The sequence below is a fragment of the Lampetra planeri genome, chromosome 17 (assembly GCF_965212315.1).
Source record: "Lampetra planeri chromosome 17, kcLamPlan1.2.h2, whole genome shotgun sequence".
Taxonomy (NCBI): Eukaryota; Metazoa; Chordata; class Hyperoartia; order Petromyzontiformes; family Petromyzontidae; genus Lampetra; species Lampetra planeri.
Genome location: NC_136123.1, coordinates 7,344,289 through 7,367,712, shown reverse-complemented (window position 1 = coordinate 7,367,712; position 23,424 = coordinate 7,344,289). Strand labels below are relative to the sequence as shown.

Below are 23,424 nucleotides of genomic sequence, written 5' to 3'. Positions count from 1 at the left end.
GGAGGGGAGGTTGTTGATGTTGGGGGGGGGGGGTCGACTGGTGGCTTGCGCTGCGTAGTTGCCAACCGGTGAGTGTCCACAGGCCGTAAAGCGGCTCGTATAAAACGTAGGTCTTGAGAAATGTTTTGTCTGCCGTCGCTGAACCACTCGCATCTGATTGTGCATGGAGCCACACGGCAATGTTTTTGGCCTGTTGTTCCTTTTATGATTAAGCGTTGTTAATTCAATATTACGTATTCTTTATCTATGATCTGCTGCTACTCAGCAAGAGCACAAGTGCCATATAGCCTGTTTATTTATAAGCTCAGAGCCAGGATCCAGGGCTGCTAATGCACGGTTTTCTGGCAATGGCTGCATGTCTCCGTCCAATCAAAGCAGCACTCTGTACGTTGTAGCTCATCAAACAGCTCTGAAAAGCCTCCAGTAGGTTTATATCGTTCATTAGAATAACAGGGTCTCAAATATAACGCCAATATATTTTTGATAGTTGTAAATCCTACACCTATAATATTTTATGTTCCAGATAGCTTATGTAAGGCGAAAGGACATACGCTGGATTATATGTCAAGCAAAGTATGCCAGTTTGCTGGTTTTTATCTGCTCACAGTTCAAAATGTTTACTCAAATGCAGGTCTTTACATTTGTGAAATTTTATAAGCATTTTTGACGCAAATTTGGCTAATGCCCTTACCCTATCCCTTAGCTCGATAAAACATGAATAAATTATGGTTGTAAACTCTATATTTGTTTTTAAAAAAAGAGCTGAAATGTACCCAAACCAAATTGTAGACCTTGAGGGTGAGAAAAATTAGGTGAGAAGACATTAATATTTTATGAGAAAACAATGCGACAGGCCTACCATTTAAGGTGGAGCAATACCGCATAGACCAGTCAGTCTACAGTACATCGAGCATGCCAAATAAGCCAAGCCATCAACAGGAAATGCTGAATCTGATAAATGCGGCATAGACCAGCTTGAGGATTGCTTTCTGTCTTAATGTGGCGCAGTAGTAATTACCTTGTTCAGAAGCGTCATGGCAAAAACCAGCAATTCTGTGTCAATGCCATCCTTCTCATCCAGGATGGCCAGAATGTTGGACCATGGCTTAACTCCTGGAAGAAAAAAACAATTGCACATTACAGACCCATTGTAAAGCAGTCACATCACGACCACCCACTTTCAATACATCCATATTTAATTGTTCATATTAATTCATTGTCAAGTAAGAACTCCAGAAAATGTTCATATGATTAATATCATGAATTAAATTGATAGACCGTTGTCAAACCACGGCTGGATGGAGGCTGTCTTGGTCATTGGAGTTGTCTGACCATACCTCACTTTCATACGATTAGATGATGAAGGTAAATGGTAGAGGTGCGACTGTGCCATTGCTCGCTCACGCCACTGCTGTCAGAAGGGCCTCTGCTGCTCTCTAGAGCACCCTCCAGAGGATCTGTTGGCCCATGTCTTCCACACCGACCAGACAGTGTGGAAGACGTGGGAGTCCCCGCGCTTTACATCACCACACGCAACCTGTTGATCAATTCAACTGGAGTGGACTCATTTATAAAGCTGGGTGGACAGGGATTTAAAAAACTTGCACCAATGTTTCAACTGTCACGCCGCGAGATCGAACCGGCAAGTCCAGGGTGCTAACGCTATTATACCTTTATGTTTGATGTGGTTATATGAACACACATGGTCTGATTTCTCATAATCATGAAAGATGTTACTGAACCATGAAGTTAAAACCGGTTCGTATCCTATCTTTCCTTCAGGGTGAGCCTATGAAAAAAAAACAATAAAAAATGAAATGTCCAAAAGCCTGTGATGGAAAATTTATGATTATAGTTAAATCCTCGAAAATTTTATAATTCTTGTGTGTGCCTGCAACAACAGCACCCATTCACCACTAAGTGGTGGTGATGTCACCTCAGTGGCCGTGCCAGGCTCCGTGCACTCTAAGGCCAAGCACAGTGGTGAAGGCTTGCTGACAGGAGGTCAAAGGGCAGACCAGATGTTATGGGTTTGGAGGAAAAAGTGGACGCACAGACGCACATGTGCACCCTTCCCAACACGCACGTGTGCGCATGAACGGAGCGTTTCACCGGTACCTGATTTTCTGTCCGTTGTGTTTACGGCCTTGATGAACAGAGGCGCATTCGACTCCGTGTACTCCACAAACACCACGAGGAGCTTGAGGGCCGTCTTCACTACAAGTCGGAACTGTGGAGAGAAACGTGGGGAAGAGGAGGGTTGTGGGGCCCGAGAGAAGGGAGTGAGAAACAACACAGAATGGAAGTAGTCATTCGCGCTTTTCAATTTCTATTGTGACATTGCAGACTCTGATTTTTCATCTTCTTTATTTTATTTACTACGTATCCTTCTTTCGCTTATTCGTTGTGCCCGGTTGCACTTTATTTTGCGCGCGGTTGCAATTTACTCTACTCGGTCGGTGTTAGCCGCTGAGGTCATGACGGGTTTCTTTTCTCATTCCTGTTGCTGCTCCGTGCCCCTTGTACCGTTCCCTTGCAATGTGCACTGATGCCGACTTTATTGGCACGTGAATTTAAGTTCAATTGTTCTATTGAATCCTTTGGAGCAGTCTGACCATGTAGTCAATTTAAATTATCTTTGACTTCACCGAACGCCCATATTGCCGTGTGTACGCACAATTTCAATGTTGCTCAAAATGTGTTTGCAGTATTGCAGGAAATGCTTAAAAGGTTAATGTGAAACACATTTAGAAACAGCATCCCTTGAAAACTAAAACGCAAAGGGGTCTTGCACGTTCGTCGTTTACAAGGGGTGGTGCGGTGGGGGGGGGAACAAAAAACAATTAAAGTTGAAAATAAAGCACACGTGTCAGCTCTCCGTGGGAACTCGGTCAACTGCAAAAAATCAATAAATAATTCTCGAGAAAATTTGGCAGAAATTGGTGGCCAGCTAGTTGCACATTAAATGTTGGCGACTTCCCAGCAGTAGCCTGTCTAGAGGTCATGCACAACATTCACTGGAGGTGTCCTATTACTCCCAAAACAAAAAAGCTAACGTTGTTGCATTTTATTCCGGCTGCCAGTAGCCTGACTTCCACTAAACAAAGCCCCCATTAGCGGAAAACAATGCCCTGTTATCTAAAACTGGAGTTATATACACTATTTGGAGCAAGTTTATTTTACGCTTTGGCGGAAGCTTGGCAGAGTATGCTGTATTTCTTTAAGCTTTATGTAAAATAGTCGTAAATTGTAGGAAACTTAAAGGGGCCTTAAGAGGGTTTTATGGCATTTTTTTGGTGCAAGAAGGGGGATTAACTGTATCTTGTTTAAAACAAAATCTGTAATTGAACACAAAGTCCAAAGACGATCTGATTGCAGACAGCTAAGCTGTAACAAACCGATCAGTATAAACCAGTGCTGTATAAATTGTGAACGGCAGACCTGCTCTCTTCAGCAGGGACACTTTGTGTGCTTTGTTTATTTTTACTTCACATTTTTTGCGCTGTTAAGAATCAATGCTACAAATCAGAACAAAGCAAAGCACCTCCAAAATGCTCTCCGCAAGCCAACCGGCGTATGAGACATCAGGAAATTTACAACTGGTCTCCTTCACACGAATTAAATAACATGTTATCCATCACAAGCAGTGGCCAAGTAAACAAAATAAAATATTATGATTAATTAATACATGTGGTAATAATAACAATCACCTGGATTTTCTTGCATTTTGAGTAAATCAATTATATTCTGTTCTTGCATATGATGGCAATATGCTCAGGAGATAAATGCCAATGTCGAGGCCTACTAGCCATGAAAGGCCTTCAGGAGAGAGTTTTTGTAGTTCTGCCGTTCCTCCTCTATTGAAGGAGCAGACTTACAATACTGTGCTATTAATACATTGTCCATAGTTTGGGTATGTACAATAGCTTCCAAAATAGAGGTTATACTATATGATCACTCCCAATATGCAGTCTACACTTCAGGATGTACTGTCTTCGCTGTATATTATATGAATACCGTTTAAGCAGGCGAGTCAACAGATATAGATATACATTTTTTAAAGGACATTTTACTTATTGACAAATATAGAACGACTGACAGGTCTTCCATGAAGGGATTCATAAATATCCCTGAACGCACCAAACGTCAGAGGAAACCGTGGTCTGGTTAGTACGTGAATGGGAGACGACCAGTAAAAATCAGGTGCTACAGATTTCGGCTAAGGCAAAGGTGGACTGGAGGCAGCAGCATGTCATTGTTATTCTTCAATCAGCCTGGACATGGCTTTGATATGTTTCGCCTTGTGTGGATGTGCATTCTCCGCCCCGTTGTTCACGGTACCCCAATACCCCCCCCTCTCCTGCATAATTAATAGATTTTATCAATCGGCCTAACTCAGCTGGTCCAACACCATGTGAGACTAGGCTCTAAGGAAAGCTGTCTCGGGTGTGGACCAATCAACTTCAAGGACAGTGCATACATTATCAGAGTTATGTTTATTGTTCGCATTATGACTGCAGGTATTGTGGTCTATGCAAACATGACTCCTTGTAAAAAAAAGGTGTCAGTTTTGTTACCAGATAAAAGGGTAAAAAAACAATTATCATATTTTTTCTTTTGATAAATCAGTTGTAGGTTGTTAGAAAAATCCCAGAATGTTTTGAATGCAAGGGGACTATGGATAATGAAGCAAATGCTGTGGAGTTCGGCATTTATAATAGCCAATATTTTTTAAGTGGCAATACACTGTGTATCAAACGTATTATGACGTTTGCAAACCTACGAGCTATTAGACAGTAACTTTATATTTTATTTAACGAGGTAAGGGTCCATTAAGCTAAATAACTCTCTTTCAGAAGTGACCTGGCCACAAATAATAGATCAATTAAGTGCCCTATCATGTGTAAATTTATAGCAGCCAACACTCAAAACACACGTTTCTAAATGTGAAGGGGAAAACCGGAGGACCCAGAGAAAAATCCACACGACAACAGGGAGAACATGCAAACTCCAAATATACAGCAGGCGACAGGGTCGGGATCGCACCCACGACCTCCTGTATACCAGGCGAGGTAGTTAACATCTCCTAGCCACCGTGATGATGATGAGAGAGAGACACGCAGACTCCAAATATACAGCAGGCGACAGGGTTGGGATCGAACACACGACCTCCTGTATACCAGGCGAGGTAGCTAACATCTCCTAGCCACCGTGATGATGATAAGAGAACACGCAAACTCCAAATATACAGCAGGCGACAGGGTCGGGATCCAATCCACGACCCCCTGTATATCAGGCAAGGTAGTTAACATCTCGCCAACGTGGGTGCCCTTGGGATGGGGTAGGTTCGCGTCTGTTGGCTGGAATCTATTTGTGGCCCAGGTGATGTATTGAATGAAGCCGGGGAACGGCGCTCGTTCACTGCGCTCTGTCCATTAGCGGACAGCTTGATATCGTGCACATGCTGTGAACAAGGACCAAATAAACCAGGTCGCATAGGTTCTATCCCACCTCTCATGTTGTTTAAAATGGCGCACTTGTGCATAACATTGCCTGCTCATCTTTTGCACAAACAAACATGAACTAAAAAAATATTTGAATCGAGAGGCACGCGTTAACGTACGATGAAAGTTTGAGTCTGGGATAAGTAAAATAAAAGGTATAAAAAGGATAAAAATACGAAAACGAGTTCATAATGTAGGTGAATTGTAACATACGAATGTAAGTTAGTTAGATGGCATCTAAGAAGGTGGAGTGACATTAGGAAGGAGCAAAATTTATTTTAGGGTGGTTGAAAATCTAAGAAGATTTGGATTCTTGGAATCTGAAACTCCATCTCATGCCCCCCCCCCCCCCGACAATACAGTTAAGTGTTGTGAACTTGCATTTGTGAATTTGTGTGTTGTGCAAAGATCAAAAAGTCCGCCATGCGCTGGTTTGTAGATATTTCTCACTTTCGTGTTAAAGTATGGCCAGCCCAACCACCCACTATTAAGTGGGCAGCTCATATTAATGTAATTCCAATCCAAATAAATATTCCAAAAATGGCAGCAAGTACATTTTAACAGGCACGAAGGCATACGGATGCATTCTCGGAAACTGTTCTTGTGCTTTTTTTGTTGCTTTCGGGCGAAGGACACTATTCTTCATCTAAAACATTCACTCTCTTGGGACACTGAGAGAGTGAATGTTTAGACGAAACGGCTCTGCTTTCGGGAGGCAACGTGGGAAAGGTGGACGGAAAGACTTGTGGCACTTGCAGCTCCAGGTGGCTTGGCGGGGGGTGGTGCGGATGATGAGCAGAGTGCATTCTGGGAGGTGGCTGTGTGTATTTCTGAGCACACAAAACCGCAAAGGTCGCTTGAAAGAGAAATGTAAATGTGAAACAGGTGGGCTTCCATGCGCGTGCACATGCAGGGGCAATGCCACGGTCTGTAAGGCCTCTCCCGTCTTAGAGGATCTGGCGTCTAAACACCCCTGCACCACACTACCGGATTCCAGACATTTGTTTTTGTTATGCGTCAGTCTTTTTTATTTTATTTTTTATGAGAAACAACAGTTGCATTTGGTGTACTTCCGTAATTGTCCTCGCTTCTGCTAATGACATCTAAATAAACCTTTCCAGTTTCTGCATTAGTAACTTTATGCAGGATATACAAAATATGACTGCTCACATTTTCACTTGTCTATGATGTATTCCGGTGAATATATTACGTTAATCTGTGCGAGTGGAAAGCTACACAGGCTTAAACAAGCAGGCCACTGCAATGTTATTATATTTCACGAGCAAAGAGACCGACGAAACTAAATATATATTTCCATTGGCAGCACTTTTGTTGCAGCTTTCCACGTGTTTCTCTCTCTCTCCACCTCTTGTTGAAATGATGAATGTGTGAAATTTTAATTCAAAGATACAGTAGGGGAAGCATGTGCATTTGAAAACAAATACTATTCTGCTTCAACAAACTCCAACTGATGGAAGAAGAAAAAAAAAGTCATGGAATAGCAGCTAAAATATGAAAACAAGGCTGCCGCAATGACAAAATAATAAAAATAACTTTGGCTTGTAACGTGCACAGTATTCACTCATTCTCGATGAGAGGAACAACTCAGAGAGGCACAAGAAAGCATAGACAGGCAGGAGGGCAGCCACGCCGTCAGCTGGCGCCAACAACGATTGCCCAAGCTCTAGGGTCCTCTACATATTAAGGTGTTGCAGACGAATTAATGAGTGTTCATATGTGGGAGAAAATTGGAGCACCCGGAGAAAACCCTTGCATGCAAAGGGGAAACACTCTATCCCATACAGACGGAACAGGTGGAGTCCACATATTTGCTGTACCGCCTTCTCCTGGTAAGTCAGGGTATAGAACCTCGACGCCCAAGAGAAGAGAGTTTCACAATGTTTGCGAGATCCACCAACCCTCGCCCCCCACAGTGCTGGATCACAGGTGTGATCGAAACATCTTTCAAAATCTGAAATTCTAGAATATGAAATCAATTGTGGGGGGACGCGCTGTCCAATACAGAGGGAACAGGTGAGGTCCACATTTGCTCTCCTGCCTACTGCAATGATGCCTACGGGATAGAAGTTTGACGACATTTGAGCGATCCACCAATGCTCGCCTCTGCAGTGTTGGATTACAGGCGTCCACCACCCCCCCGCCCCCCGGCAAAAGGGAAATTGGACCACGGACATTGGGGAACATTTGGGACAGTGGCGGCTCCTGCAAAATCTCTCAGGGGGGGCAAATGTCTGGATGATTGATAAGGATAAGGAACACACATGCAATGGATAAATTAACAGCTTAAGCATGTAAAGGCAACTTCACTTCTTTAATATTAATGAAAAATAAAGTGACTCTTACAATACATCTTGTTTGTTTCTATACTCACTATTAAAACAAACCACTCAAGTTTCTTTTATTAAAGATTCTACTAGGTGGCGACAAATTATATTGTTGGATGAAACGTGCTTACGTATGATGACGTAAGCACGTATGATGACGTAAGCACGTTAGGGCGAGCCCTCCCGGAAGCCATAGAGAATGCATTGCAGCGCCCCCGTTCGAAAAAAAACATCTTTGAATGTAAGTCTATGGGACCACTCGGGGCGATTCTCAGCTGGAGGGAAATCGCCCAAAAAGAGGCGGTACTCCACAGAACGTAGCATGACGCTGATTGGACTATATCCAGAGGCACAGTGACGGCTAGCGTGACTCTGTGGTTGAATGACATTGGTGGTGCGTCGCCCAATCGCCCTAATGAAGAAACCGCCCCTGATTTGGGAATGGCATTGTCTGAGCCTGCGTATTGGGAGGGCTTCATCCAGCAGTACACAAATAATCATCATCAGTCATGGTCAATCCACTGCTGGATGGAAGGCATCCATCCGCAAGCTATTCATGATTCTTGTGATGTAATAATCCACCAGGTATCTACACACAAACTGATTTCATCGCTCAATCTCCTTGGTGTGAGTCCTCTCCATTATTGTTGTTATTCACCATCGCCCCTTCTAGCGTATCCTGGGCAACCTCACTCACTTTCCTTTGTAGTTTACACGATGCCAGTAACCTGCGTGTGTTCAGTAATCCACACATTGCTCTTTGCGTCTCTCAAGGTAATTCCAAGCATGAATCTGAAAGAACCAAGAATATGAATCTGTCCTTGCTTATCTGCACACTTGTCGCAAAGAATAGTGAATGGATCTCATGGCAGCGACTTGTGAATTGTTGTAGGTGACTATTTTGGGAGCACCTTATCTCACAAGGTGTATAATTATACAGACAACCATGGAGTTGAAAACAAATTATACGTAAAGTGCGTTCAGCTACAATTACCATAACATATATAGTTACTCTAAAATAGTAAGTATATGTACGTATGCGCATGGGGAGAATCGTGGCAAGTGTGAAATCGATGGAAAAGAGCAAAATTGCCAAATTCGTATGGCATCACCAAAGAATCTGAGTGCAGGCATGCTCACAATGCCTGTGCATAAAATAACAAGCATTCCTCAAACATTAGAGCACTTTCTGTCCAGAAGGAAAGAGGTAACCTTATCGCTAAACACTCGGCTGCTATAGGTCCTCTCAAGGAGAGGAAAACAGAAGCTGTTGGCATGTTGGCAGGCAGCAGCCACTGCACTGAATAGCAACGGGTTGACGCAAAGTATCCTGATAACTCATTGTGGGCAGTTTATTGTTTGGCAAGATTTCAGGTGCAGGCCGGATTAGGGCAGATGGGTGGAGCTTTGTTCGAATGCAGAGGGTATTGCATTGAATTGCTGAACAAGCCTCAGCCTGCAGTTGAGACTCGGTTGGATACATTAATCCACACTGCCCATTGAAAGATGGATTCAATCATCATCATCATTATCGTGAGCCACTATCGATGGCATGAAGCCACCGCCACCTCTTCACACCCTCGTGCGATGCAACAATCTACCTGGCACTTTCACGCAAGCGGATTTTCATCGCTCCGTCCCTATGCCGGACGTCCTCTTGGGTAAATTATCTCCTTGTGTTGTTCTTCTCGGCCGCTGGGCCTCATCCCTCGTAACCACTTGTCCTGCCCAAGCACACGAGCTTCTCTTATCGGTTAAGATAATGTCTTTAACCTGTGTGTATATGTTCCCTAATCTTTCCCTAATCTTTACGTATCTCAATGTAATTAGAACCAGGAAACTCTCAATGCTTATTTGCACACTTTTAACAACATTCTTTAATTTTCCGCATGAAATGCTCATGTTTCTGCTCCAACTATCGTAGCAGGTAGTCATTTATTCACGGTATATACTTATAGTTACGTATTTACATTAGCAACTGTCTGTCATCGAGAACAATACCACGAAACACAATATGCATCATTTATTAAATTAATAATATTCTTTTAACTGCTTATTTCAGAATTTGAAGAGAGAATGTGAGCTACTAGATCCATACACTGACTCAAATTTTTATGTAGTTTTACTGAAAAAAAACGAAGTTAATCCTTTTTAGGTATTTCTATTGGCGCTCCAAATCACTGTTCAAACATCGCCAAACAAGGCACTGGTCGAAGCTGTCAACGGCTGAAATTGAATACAGATGCCGCTTCAAAAACGTTGAGGGTGTTACTATGCGCTTCGATGCTCAACCCTGAATGGAAGTTAATGCAACTGCCATTTTCAAACACGTATAGCAGAGGTTGCAAACGGGTTTTGATTCCTTACCCATACCCGTACCCGGCCGCACCAGGGTCGCAAATGGGTACCCGTACCCTGGTGTGGCCGGGTACAGGTACCCGTTCCCTACCCGTACCCGTACCCTACCCGAAATGAGTGATAAACGGTTACTCACCAGTGACTCACGGCCTACCCGTACCCGTACCCGGCCGCACCAGGGTCGCAAACGGGTACCCGTACCCATACCCGGCTGGGTACGGGTAGCCGGGTATCGGGTAGGGTATGGGTATTGGGTACCCGGTTGCGACCTCTGACGTATAGACGAAGTTGATAAATAAATAAAAATCGGTGAAGGTAAACAAAAACACAAAACATTCGAGTAAAACTATTGCTGAGCTCATCAACGACTGCCGTCTTATGCTCGTGGAAAATCAATCAACGTTTGACTCCTCGAGTTTAGTGGATTAGCTGACTTCTGATGGGACAAAACCTCCCCATGAATGATGTGTCTACGTGTTCAGTGCTCCACGCATAACGTTGACAGACAGCGATGTGAATCAGGGCCACTGTGAAATCTGCACCGGATTTCACGGCACTGGAATGAACTTCAGTGCCTGGGAAGCGGCTACCCAACACACTAGCCCCGTGTCGCCGATTCCAAGTCGCCAATTCCATCTCCGATTTCCACCTTTTCCGCAAAAAGGTATTCGACTCTCGTCTGTTTGATTTGAAATTGCATTATGGAAATAAACCTAATCCTCAAACTGCTGCGGTTAGAAGTGTTTGGCGAATAAAAACGAAAAGGTTGGATGGATGTTCTCTTGCTCTTCTGCACAGCGATTAAAAACGAGAGTGAAAATCAATCTCAAGCCTGTGGCTGTACATCATTGCTTTACACAAGAGAGCAATGCATGTCACCGAGGGACTAGCATATCGAGTGCAGAGCTTACCCCTCTCAATGCCTAACACTTTTAAATAGTGCTCCTGAACTGCACTACCAATGACCCTGCACTCAAGCCTGGCTATGCCAACGCATTTACATATACGAGGTGCATTACTGAACCTCATTCACGTGGCATATGTACGAAGATTTGGGGCCGAGATGGAATGTTAGTTAGCCCACACCTACTCTTTTGCAAGGAAACTAACAGTGCGACCAAATTTTTATTTTTTTCCATGCACATTGCCCCCTATCTTTCAGTTATCCATCAACCCCTTGGCATCTGCTACACTGTTGCACTTGAGTTCCACATCGCCAGTCTTTTAGTTATTAACCACGGAAACCAATTACGTGCAAAAGAATAACGTGCAAATAATGGCGGGGGCAATGTATGTGGAGAAAAACAACGTGGGGGGTGGGAGGGGGGGGAATTCGTTAAAGAGCACGGTGGAAATGTCCAGCTTTTGTCCTCGGTAAATGTACCATGTTGCCACTGCTGAGAGTGGCGATTTACATGCAAAATTTGGCGTTCCTGCATTAAATACAATAGTTTTGAATGCTGCTAACTGTTTCGATTTAAAGCTTTCGTGACTGCAGGGATTCATCTTCTTGGTTCTTTCGGTAAAGTCACGTAGAAGGAAAATAATAAAATAATAAAAATAAAACATAATAAAATAATTCTCACGACGTTTCAGCCACAACGCAAGCAGCCGTTCTCACCTGCCGTCATCACCTGAGGACGGCTGCTTGCGTTGTGGCCGAAACGTCGTGAGAATTATTTTATTTTATTATGTTTTATTTTTATTATATTATTATTTTCCTTCTACGTGACTTTACCGAAAGAACCAAGAAGCTGCTAAGTGTGTTCGATGTCCAACCAGTAAATCCCTCACAATGTAAATCCTCCAAGGCTTAGAAAGTATGTGTTGGCGCCCTGTGGCGTGTTTCCCATCGTAAAATTCCTTTACATTTTGTGTAATTGTTCAATTCTATGAGCGCTAATGGCTTTGTTTGCATTTTACAGGGTTTTTCAATTTTAATCGACGTTTATGATTGACCTTCATGGCAAAAAAAAAGTCACATCTTTAAATATTAAATGTATCACTGAAATTACGATGAAAAGGACATCAATAACTTTTTCCATTAAATGTCTGCTAATGGTAACAAGACACAAATAATCACCAGGAATACAAATAAATCACGTACCAAAGTTCAAGGTAATGTCAGCAAAGGCAAAAAGGTAAACGAGCCTGGCTTGGGTCTCTGACAGATGATGCTATATATATATTATTATATATATTATTCTAGCATCGAGTACTTGCCAATGTCACCTTTAGCACTGAGCAGGTAATGGGTTGGTGGTGGACATGGCGCTTGCTGGCTTTACTGGCCTTCATAAATGCAGCTCGCTAACAGCACTTTCCCCAACAGCCTGTTAAGGCTATAAGGGGGGATCTTTGTATTTGTCTTTGCTGGCTTTATCGATTATCAAGTGCACACTATGGCCCTAACACTGTCGACTCTATCAGCATGTGCTCCAATTGGATTAATGCGGGAGATCTTTGTCTTTGTTTAAATACGTGCACGCAACACGGTGACTTCATGCACATTTATTTTAAGATGGTGTTCGCAACACAAATAAAGCATCGCACGTAAAAACTAACATTATTCATACTCTTTTCTTCTTTCGGTAAAGTCACCTAGGTAGAAAAATAACGAAAGAACCAAAGAGTATGGATTCCTGCAGTCACGAAAGCTTCAAATTAACATTATTAAATGAGAAAAATAGCAGTATTTGTCAGATATACAAACCGTATACACAGAATGGACTTGGATCAAGTCACTGCCACCAACCACAACTGCCACCCTCTCTACCTTTTCAACTTCAACACTGCCCTGATTTGCATCCTTGCTGCTGAAAGGTACCTTTGATGCGATGAGAGAATAGAGCCACTGCACAGTGTCGTTGTGGGCGATCACGCCGTTCATGCCGTCCACGTACAGCATTATCTGGCCCAGAGCTGCCGGAAACACACACAGCACAGGTTCAGGTAGAGGCCAGGTACAGAGTCATGTTCAACTTGGACAGCAAGGATCCCTCTGCGGTATCCAAGCACTTCAAAGATGACTCGTACAAGCCTGACAAATTAATAAAATAAATCATGGCTATGCATTTAATCTTTTAGTAAAGCAAAGGCAGGACAAACTGTAATTCTTTAAGACGATACAAACTTTTTTTTACTTAATTCCAAAGAGTTGAAGTTTGTTTGTAAATCTGTCTTTTGTCATGACTGGCTTTTAACCGCCACCCAAACACAGTGCATAGCAATGATGGAAATAATAAGCATGGGAAATTGCTGATTAACAAACGTGGCTACATTATTGTACAAAAAAATGTGCTTCTACTGCAATGGGAACTCGTGAAAAAAACACATTCAAGATGACAACGTCGCATATCCTATTCACTGGGGAATGTGGAATCGGCAGGTTAAGTAAAAAGGTCAGATATGTGAACACCTTTAGAAAATGGAAGTTACAACCACGTACAAACATTGCCGTGAGTGTGGTCGGTTAATTGTTGAAGGCGAATATGCTATGGTCGGATATGGAATGTTGTACTGTACTGTAATGTTTATTGAAAGGATTGTGCGAGTTCCTGAGTGACAATTATTAATAACATTAAAGCCACTCAATTTCCAGTACTTCACACAAAAACCGGTTAAAAATACGAACGTTTTTTAAACCCTTAAACATCTATGGAATTTCTAAAACTTCTGGGATTAAATTTGAACTCTCGCACGATTAAGTAAAACTGTCCTATTTTAATTCATGGGACTTCATAATAGCTTTTTTTTAACCAAACATTTACAGTACAATTTTACTGAATGCCTGGTACAACCCAGCAGAGAAGCCCACATTCTTTCTTTGCGTTTTTTTCTGATGTTGTTTAACTTTCTTCTGGTTAGCATACATTGCACTGAACGTACAGAGACCTGCAACCATACAAAGACAAAGATCCCCCTTATAACCTGAACAGACTGTAGGGGCAAGTGCGGTCAGCAAGCACCTATGAAGGCCGGTACAACATACGAGGGGGTGGGTGGCCAACACCACGCCCGGCCGCCTTTGTCTCCCTAGTGGCGATGTTTACACATCGCACCAGGTACTCATTTGGGGTTTAGTCGACCTAGGGGAGGCCCAGGACCGGTTCAGATAATCCTCGCGGGGATCGAACTCGGGTCGCCGGGTTCATAGCGCAGCGCGCTAACCGCTACTCGACCGCTCCCCATACACGCACATACCAACACGCACACTCCCAGATATATGAACGCGTTGCTGAGCCACATTTGTCTACTTGGCACGGATTCCTGGCAAAGGCAAAATTTATATTTGAACGCTGCTCGGATTTGTTGTGTTTGTGTGTCGATGTGATAGACGTTGAGAATTGTTGCGCAACATTCCTTAAATGGCGTATATCTATTAGGGCTGCTCTGCAACCAATCTCCTCATATTGCAAACTTGATTGAAGAGAAGAAAAAAATGGCACGTATTCAGCTAACGTAAATTTATGACACGTTTCTATTTTGTCGTGGGATGTTGCCACGGTGTAAAGTTCAACACGCTGGACTTGCAATCATCCAGAGGTCGACAGTTCGATTCAATGTCTTGGAGCTGCAATTGAAACAACGGGGCAAGTCTCCTCACCCCCCACCCTCACTCCACCTCTGCCAACCCAGCAGCGTCAATGGGTTCACCACCTCCACCACAGTTAGGTGATCGGCAGGTCACGTGCGGTGGAGGTAACCTCTTCCAATACAGCTGGTCAGCATGGAGAAGGAGGCCAAATACCATCTAAAGGGGCTCTCTAGAGCTCCCTCTAGTGGAGGCCCTTCTGGCAGCAGTGGCGTGAGCGAGCAATTGCAGGGGTGAACTTTTACTTTACATGTTATTATTGTTTGTATTTTTAAGTCACTGCGAGAATCAAGCCTCTCGTTTAAGGAGGGTCATTCGGTCTACTTTTCGACGCTGTCTAAATGAGGTTGAAGAGATGGTTTGGGGTACATACATTTGCCCCACCTCCGATTTGGACATTTGGCTACGTACGATGCAAAACAAGTTCAACATACACAATCTATTGTCCACGTAACCAACCACAGCTATACTACGGCTGGAGTGGCGTTCATATTCGTTGGTGGCCTTGAGCCAGGGATAAGAAATTTAATGTTTCTCCATTGGAAGCCAACTGTTCAGTTCCCACCAAGTCTCAGCAGTTGTCACTCAATTTAGTGGCCTACGGGGATGATGAGCCGAGTTGACCATGACCATAGTTCGAACTTGCGAACTGGCAAATGACATACTCAGCCGATCAATTAAGTTTGTGTGAATACATATAAATCAAGCAGTGTGGTGGTGGCATGCGTAACAAAAGTGAGTGTTGTTTTGTAACTAATATTATTAATAATAAAAATATTACATACGAGCATTCTAGATACAATCTTTAAAGGCATCAACATGTATTCTTAGCACATCAGTTTGTTGACGTTTGTTTAAAGTTTGAATAACTGTTAAGAGTCTGTTATAGGTCCATGCACCAGTTTGGTCTGATTAATTTCGTGCCAAATGTAATTTATTTTCCGCATGAACAGGGGATTGCCTTTCTCATTGACTTCACTGGCCAGTATTGGGTTGTAAACGTACACTCCTGAGACCAGGTCTATGGCACAGCGAAGGAGCACAAACCTGAACACAATAAACTGACTTTTCATTTGCGCCCTGCATGCTCTGCGTCAGTGGTTGTAAATTTTAAGTCTACGGGTGTCCCACTGGAGAGCAACACAAAAAATATATGGAAAGACATTTTTTTGAGAAAAAAAAAATCTCCAATGAAACTTAACCCTGCGCAAAGAAGCACGTTTACCAAGCTCATATTTTTGCTCGGCAATCAGATTTATGGAAGCCGAAATGGTAGCCTACCGTTAAAACTTCTTAGTAGCCGAACGGTAAATTCTATAGAAAAAATATCCTATAGGATTACATCAACAACAAAAAAAAGATTTAGGTGATCCTATAGGAAGTGTGGAAAAACAGTAGTCCAAATGAATGTTACGTTTCACGCAATTATATAAATCACACAGTTTAGTATTTACCTCCAAGTAAAAGAAAAGGTTATACATTTTGGGAAAAATCTCCTTAACCACCACAATGGCACTTTTCTCCGTGTAATTTTCTACGGCCAATGCTATCCCTTGAGCTCACCATGGATACTCATGAAATGTTTTAGCCATTCATTGACTCGCAAAAATCTTGCGAGCAAGAGCTTTGTAAAAAAAAAGCAAAATAGCATACAATTTCACCCTTGATGTTAAAGGCTTGATTGCATAATGACAGCCTAATCTGGAATCTAAGAGGGACTGACAGTGTAATGGGGCATGACGATTGCAATGGGATCTCTGCACGCTCACCTAAACGCTGCAAGGTGTACGTACAACTGGCACACATTTAGTCTCGTCCAAAAAAAAAAATCTGCCACGGTCTTTTTTACAGGTCTTTCACTCGGGTCTGCCGTGACCCCCGGGCTAAGGTGCGTTGTTGATACATGCTGCGTCGGAAAGCTGGGAACAATTTTATAATCGCCCCGAACGTAATTGTACTCAGGTGGGCATTGAATAAAGTAAACAAAAAAAACACACACACAAAGGCAAATAAGTTACTGCAACACATTCCGGCAATTTCTGCACAATTTAGTCCGTGTGTGTGTGTGTCTGAGAAACCTATTTTGTATTTCTCATTTTGCTTTGCTTATACTGCATAAAATGTATTCGGTCGAAGGTAAACACGCAAATACATTTTACATGATCCCTGTTATAAGTAATATAAACAGTTATGCAATATATGTGTAAAGTAAACACATAACGCATGCATTGATATAATTAATTGTAATATATGCAGGAGCCACGTTACCGATGGAACCATGGCATTTAATTGAACGTCAAAACGTTGCTTATACAGCCACATTGTGCAGCAGCTCATATAGTTACCACATGTTTACTGAAAAATCCCGTCTCTAAATTTGTATCAACAAAGGGGGCTTTTGTTAAAAAGTGTTTAATTCTTGTGGTTTATCAAAGTGCAGCTCATGATCTGCGAGTCCTTCTGGAATTGCGACGCGTGAGAGTTGTCTGGGAAGGTGCAACTCTCCAATTGCTGACCCATGGCACTGCTGGAGGATGGGCCTCCACATAGAGAGAGAGCTCAACAGAGCCCCTCTAAAGGGGTATTTGGCCTACTCTTCCAGGATGGCCAGGTTCTTCATTTTATTTTAATGGAATTTCGAGAGTAGTCATTGATATTGTTATTATCAGCTTTTTTTATTTCGCTTAGATTGTATCTATATTTGTGAGTGTAGTTTTATTTGTACGTACAGCCCTTTGAGATACTTCAAAATGAAAGGCGCTTGATAAAATAGAGGTTGTTATTATTATTGCTAAGACTGTATCCCACCACCACACACGACCCACGACTAACTGCACTTATACCCATTCATACTCCTGTGTGGACAGAGCCAGTGGGGGTGGGGGGCATTTAAGAAACTTGCACCAATATATTAATTTTCGATTTAAAGCTTTCGTGACTGCAGGGATTCATCTTCTTGGTTCTTTCGGTAAAGTCACGTAGAAGGGAAGTAATACAATAATCACCTGAGGACGGCTGCTTGCGTTGTGGCCGAAACGTCGTGAGAATTATTTTATTATGTTTAATTTTTTTAATTTTATTACTTCCCTTCTACGTGACTTTACCGAAAGAACCAAGAAGAATATATTAATTGCCGTGCCGGGAAATCGACTTGGCAACTTTTGCATTGTAAGTCCAGTGTGCTAACCGTTAAGCCACAGCAGAATTCTCCCTGAAAGGCGCGCAGATGTTAAAGTGCTGACCTGTGAAATGTCACTCTCCCCTGCCATTAGAGAGGACATATAGAACATACAGCAGACACGCGGTCTTGTACGTTTCCAAAGTTAAACATCCCCTCCACACTCTTTGCGGGAGTTGACAGTGAGTAAAACGATTCCGCAATCGTTTATAGAAAACGTGTGGGGAGTCTGTGGTGTCAAGCACGACACAAGGGAAAGGGTTATCAAACCAAATGCTGATGTGTTCATGAACGTGCATTGTCTACATTCTGCGTTTGGCAAGTATGCACCGGCAGTGATCAGCTGGGCAGTTGCGTTAAGTTCAAGAAATGTGCAATCATTTCTAAGCTCCTCTCATGCCTATTCAGTACGTATTTCAATAATTATTTCGAATACTCAACGTTCATGAGAATTGCAATTTAGCACCTGGGTGAACTATGGAACACTGCTGTATTAGGTTGATTGCACAAATAAGTAATAAAACACCTCTGTGCTGAACTGTAACCATTATTGCATGCAAAAAAAATACTGCAGAGTAATTTAAAATGTGAAAAATAACATTTGGGGAAAAATTAAACCCCTTCAATTTGTGACGCCAATCCAACCACTACAGCAGTTTCTACCTCACTTTACTTGATATAATTCAACATCAAACAGGCTGAATGGTGATGCAGCACTCACCTATTCAGTCCTGTCATTCACTCAACGGCAGTCAGACCCCTCCTTATTTCTCTTCTGTCTCTACGAGTATGATTACCGTTCCCACAAACTTCGCTCCTTGATTGCTCTGCACACATTGAGGGCTCTTTCTGCAAAGCCAGCTGCTTCATCTCATCCGCATCATGTTCAACCAACCCACTGCAGGTCACAACACTTCCCGACCCTGACGCCTGCTGTATATTTGGAGTTTGCGTGTCTCTCTCCCCGTAGTCGCGTGGATTCTTTCTCTGAGGGTCCTCCGGTTTTTCCCTCCACATTTAAAATCAACGTGCATTTATCGTATTTGGCTGCTCTACATTTCCACGTGACAAGCCACTTCGTTGAGATATCATTTGTGGCCAGGTCGCTTCTGAAAAAGAGCTACAGAGCTCAGTGGGCCTTACCTGGTAAAATAAAAAAGAGTTGAAAATAAAAAAATAGTTGAGAGTTTTCAGTTGTTCCCCTTTTAACACTTCTATTTCCTCACTTTGACTTTGGAATTCCCTCCCACTGTCTATTTTTTTAAGTTTCCATAACCTTGTTCAATTTAAGAAACGTATGAATTATTGCAAATTACACAATCGAGCAGTGCTATTTTGTTGCTGTCCACATGGCATTCTGGGCCTGTGTTCGGTTACTGTGATTTACAAATAAAAAGCCATCTAGTGCAATGAATTAATTATGCAGCTGTGTTCAATGCACCCTGCTTTTCATACAGTACAATACAATATTCGGTGTATACAGATATGAGTGCTCATGAGTGATATTACTCTACCATTGTGACAAATTAGAAAAACAAGTCATGTGACCTTTTCGTGGGTTCAGCAAGGCATTGTTCCAAAAATATTAAATAATGATTTAATCTGCTCTCCATGGTGAATTAATGGCAGTTAGAAGAGAAATTACTTAGCATCAACCACATGCCTTTTACAGTATTACACATTCCTCTGACATGTGCAATAGTGACATCACTGGGTCAAGCTAAGAAGTCAAATATCTAGGCTATCACTTACTCAAAATGGCCAGACCAAAGCAATTGTTATTTTTACATCAGTCAAAGTATTACAACACAAGCAAGGTAAATTTTTATGTCAGGGTATGATATTTAAAATTACTCCCATCAATTACTTTTAACGAGTTCACTTATCATTGCCAGGGCTACGGGGCACACAGCGTTGGAAGTAATAATGAATTTCAACCTCTGACCGAGACGAAAGTGTCCATAAAACAAATGGAGAATATAAATGACACATAAAATCCACCGCTAAGCAAAGAGAAAATAATTTTAGCTGGCAAAATAAGAAAACGTGGATTGTTTCTTTATTTTAAAGCTGCTATTCAAACGTTAAGTATCACTTTTGCAATAATGTGCCCGAGATCAATTTACGGCTGGACAGGTTTAGCATTCGTGAAAAATATCGGGCAATTAAAGCAAAGAGGTGCCACACACTTTTTGGCTCCACAGGTCAAGTGTTTATCCAAGCCTTCCAGCAGTGACACGGTCACATATCATACGCCGCAGTGCATTCCAGCTTTATGTGCTCAAAAGGCCAGGTCTAAAATCATGACTCACGTGACCAAGTCCTCTCTAATATTGACTGCAAAGCTTTGTTCGTGGTGGCAGTGAGTAAGTGTATTTTCTTAAGAGACCATTGCTTCATGTATGGACATGTCTATTCATATAATGTGGTGTGATTTGTAATTAAAGCTGGCATTTATTGTTAATTGCGTTTAATTTAGTTTTTTGGTACAACACTATCGGAGAATTCGCCCGCGTTAAAGGGCATTTCAAAAGCAAGCATTCTCTCTGAAGTTCTGCACGTTATTGTTCCACAAACTATTAGTATTGTTAACCTTTTAAAACAATAAGTTCAGAACTTATTAATATCTTCATACGGCATAGTATAAATTACCGGAATTTTTTGTTTTAAATGTTGTTTAAAAAGTGTATGTTCTGCTGATCCTTGTAATTCAAAAGCTGAGTTAAGCATGCATTGTAAACTGGTTAAGATGCGATGCATACAAGAGCACTGTGAATTTATGAAGTGAATAAAATATATTCATATTAATATATGGACCTTTAAATAAAACCAGGGAAATGATAGTGTAAACTCTCATTATTAAAATTACCGACATGTAATATAAACTGTGCAATGGAGGTTGCTGAAGACAAATTGCCAGGTGACTCTGATATATCGAATGGCTTGCAATGAAACGGCTGCAAATACGAATTGGGAATTGACTCAGTCCATCATCCCTCTGAGATTAATAAAATAAGTAAAACTTTGTGAGGAAATCAACAATGAATGTCTAATGTATCGACTCGCCTCTACCATAGGAATATGGAATACCCATCACTGGCTCAAGGCTGTAAACAGAATACAAGCATTGTCTCAATGCTCACATGAGCAATTAATCACTTTGAAAGGCAAACTACACGGCACGTATTTTAGTGTTGGGCCCCAGAAGGCCACTGATTCTATATACGGATATTACTGATGTCTACTAACGCAGTGACTAACCACCCACACAAACCCCACAGCCTGTGCAGTGTCTACCTTAGCCAACACGGCTTGTGCTGCGGAAAATTGGTAAGGTGTACCTCGGAGTATGTAGTTCTGGTAGTTCTGGTCAGCATCATCGCCCACACGGATGAGGCACGTTAACCCCTCTGCATTGACAAACTCGTGAACCAGGTCCTTGTCATCCTGACACGCACACACACACAGGCAAGGAGGAGAGGTGACGGGGAAGGGACATGTCAACACTGAAAGACACGGGTGAGCATTTCAATGCAGCATTCTAAGAACATTTTATTGACTTAAGAAGTCACTCCTTTATGAAGCTAGTACATGTGTGTGTGTTTGAAACTAAACGGTGAAGTTAACTTTTTTTTATTTTATCAGGTAAGGCCCACTGAGCTATATAGCTTTTAATCAGAAGTGACCTGGCCACAAATGATAGCTCAACGAAGTGGCTTATCACGTGGAAATGTATAGCAGCCAAATACTCTAAGCGCATGTTTCTAAATGTTGAGGGAAAAACCGGAGGACCCGAAGAAAAATCCACGTGACCACGGGGAGAATATGCACACTCCAAATATACAGGCGTCAGTGTCGTGATCGGACCCACGACCTCCTGCATACCAGGCAAGATAGTTAACATCTCTCCACCGTGATGCCTCTTTTGTTAGAGTGTAGAGGGAGCGGTAGTGTAGTGGTTATGGCAAGGCGCTACAAACCCGGCCACCCAAATTTGATTCCCACTCATAAACCAACATCAGAGTTAAATATTTGGACTTGTCCTGGGCTTTGCGTAGGTTGACTCAACATTAAATGAGTACCTGGGGAGACAAAGGTGGCCAGGTATGGTGCTGGCCACCCACCCCCTCATGTGCTGTGCCTGCCTAAATAGGTGCTCTGAAACAGCACTTTGCCCAAACAGACTGTGTAGACTACATGGGGGATCTTTGTCTTGTGTGTTTGCAGCTTCAGAAGCTCACACCAAAAAGTATGTTGTAATTAATGGGATACCACGTTCATGGATTTATCATATTTACACGTTCAAGTAGTGTTCAAAAGCTATGGCTAAAATGCCGACACTGCATAAAACAAATTGCTTTTGGAGGTCACGGCATGGCCTGCGATATGAGATTTCAGCTGTGCATGCCAAGCCAGCGATTTATAAATCAGTAGGGCATTTTTTTTATGTCCTGTCTTTTTTCTGCACACGACAACCCTCATATTTTTCTTGTTTTTTATTTCTTAAAATATAAATAAAACATTTCCTTGTACAGGAGCATGTGTCATCATCCTGAAAAGCTGATAATCTATCACTCTTGAGGGTTTTCTTAGTGGGTGGCTAAGCATAACACTGTACGAACAATCCCCGTTTCACTCCCACATTTTCACTCCCACATTTCGGCGATCACGTGCTGACTCACGCACATGTCATCTACGGGCTGAGGCTGCCAATCCATAGGACACGTCCGATGTATCCGTGTGAATTATCTTCATAAAAAAAATGATAAGCAGTTCAAGATAGAGTGCTTATCTGCTGTGTGTCATTCAGAATAATACACTGTTGTTCTACTGGGGTCAATGGGGGACACTGAAATGTCATAATGTATGGGTTTATACAATAAGAGATTTTAAAAATATAATTACGTGCAGCCCTTTGTCAATCCACTGATGGATGAAAGCCATCACATACCACGTTGTTTCATGGGAGTAGTTTGACCATACTTCACCGTTGATGTAAACTATGGACAGGAATGAAACTCAGGTAGCCGGATTCCTAGTGCAATTCTCTAGCTAATACACCGTCGCTCTACCCACAGGTATATGCAGTACAATTTAAATCTTAAAAAAAAATTTGATCTAAGAGTATAGACATAGACTACGAATATTCAAACATGCCCAGCTGTATAAGTAAATGCTGATAATATGTCTACAATTATGTTGGCATCTGCGTACTCGCAGATACAAAACAATGTATTTTGCCAGTATTTCCAAGCTCTGTTGAGCAGCTGGTGACCCATCTACTCCCCCAAAACAAATTGTTCCTCTCACAATGCCATAAACTCTTCAGATGAAGTGTCATTGTGCAATGTTTCCCCTATTAACTTGTCTCGTACACACATATATATATAAATCTCAGGTAAGGGAAGGGAGCAATGAATTTGTGAGCGAAGTTTCGTGTCTTGG

General features: G+C 42.2%; 1 protein-coding gene across 1 annotated transcript in view; it reads right to left on the bottom strand.

Annotated features, from left to right (window-relative positions):
- LOC144723330 (FH1/FH2 domain-containing protein 3-like) overlaps nt 1–23,424 on the bottom strand; it is a 179,033-nt gene that overhangs the window by 58,073 nt on the left and 97,536 nt on the right. Inside the window, exons 5-8 of the mRNA XM_078602034.1 lie at nt 21,321–21,426; nt 13,035–13,129; nt 2,119–2,230; nt 1,019–1,113 (exon numbers count right to left, since the gene is read on the bottom strand). Coding sequence (XP_078458160.1) covers nt 1,019–1,113; nt 2,119–2,230; nt 13,035–13,129; nt 21,321–21,426 — 408 coding nt within the window. The remainder of the gene's footprint in view (nt 1–1,018; nt 1,114–2,118; nt 2,231–13,034; nt 13,130–21,320; nt 21,427–23,424) is intronic.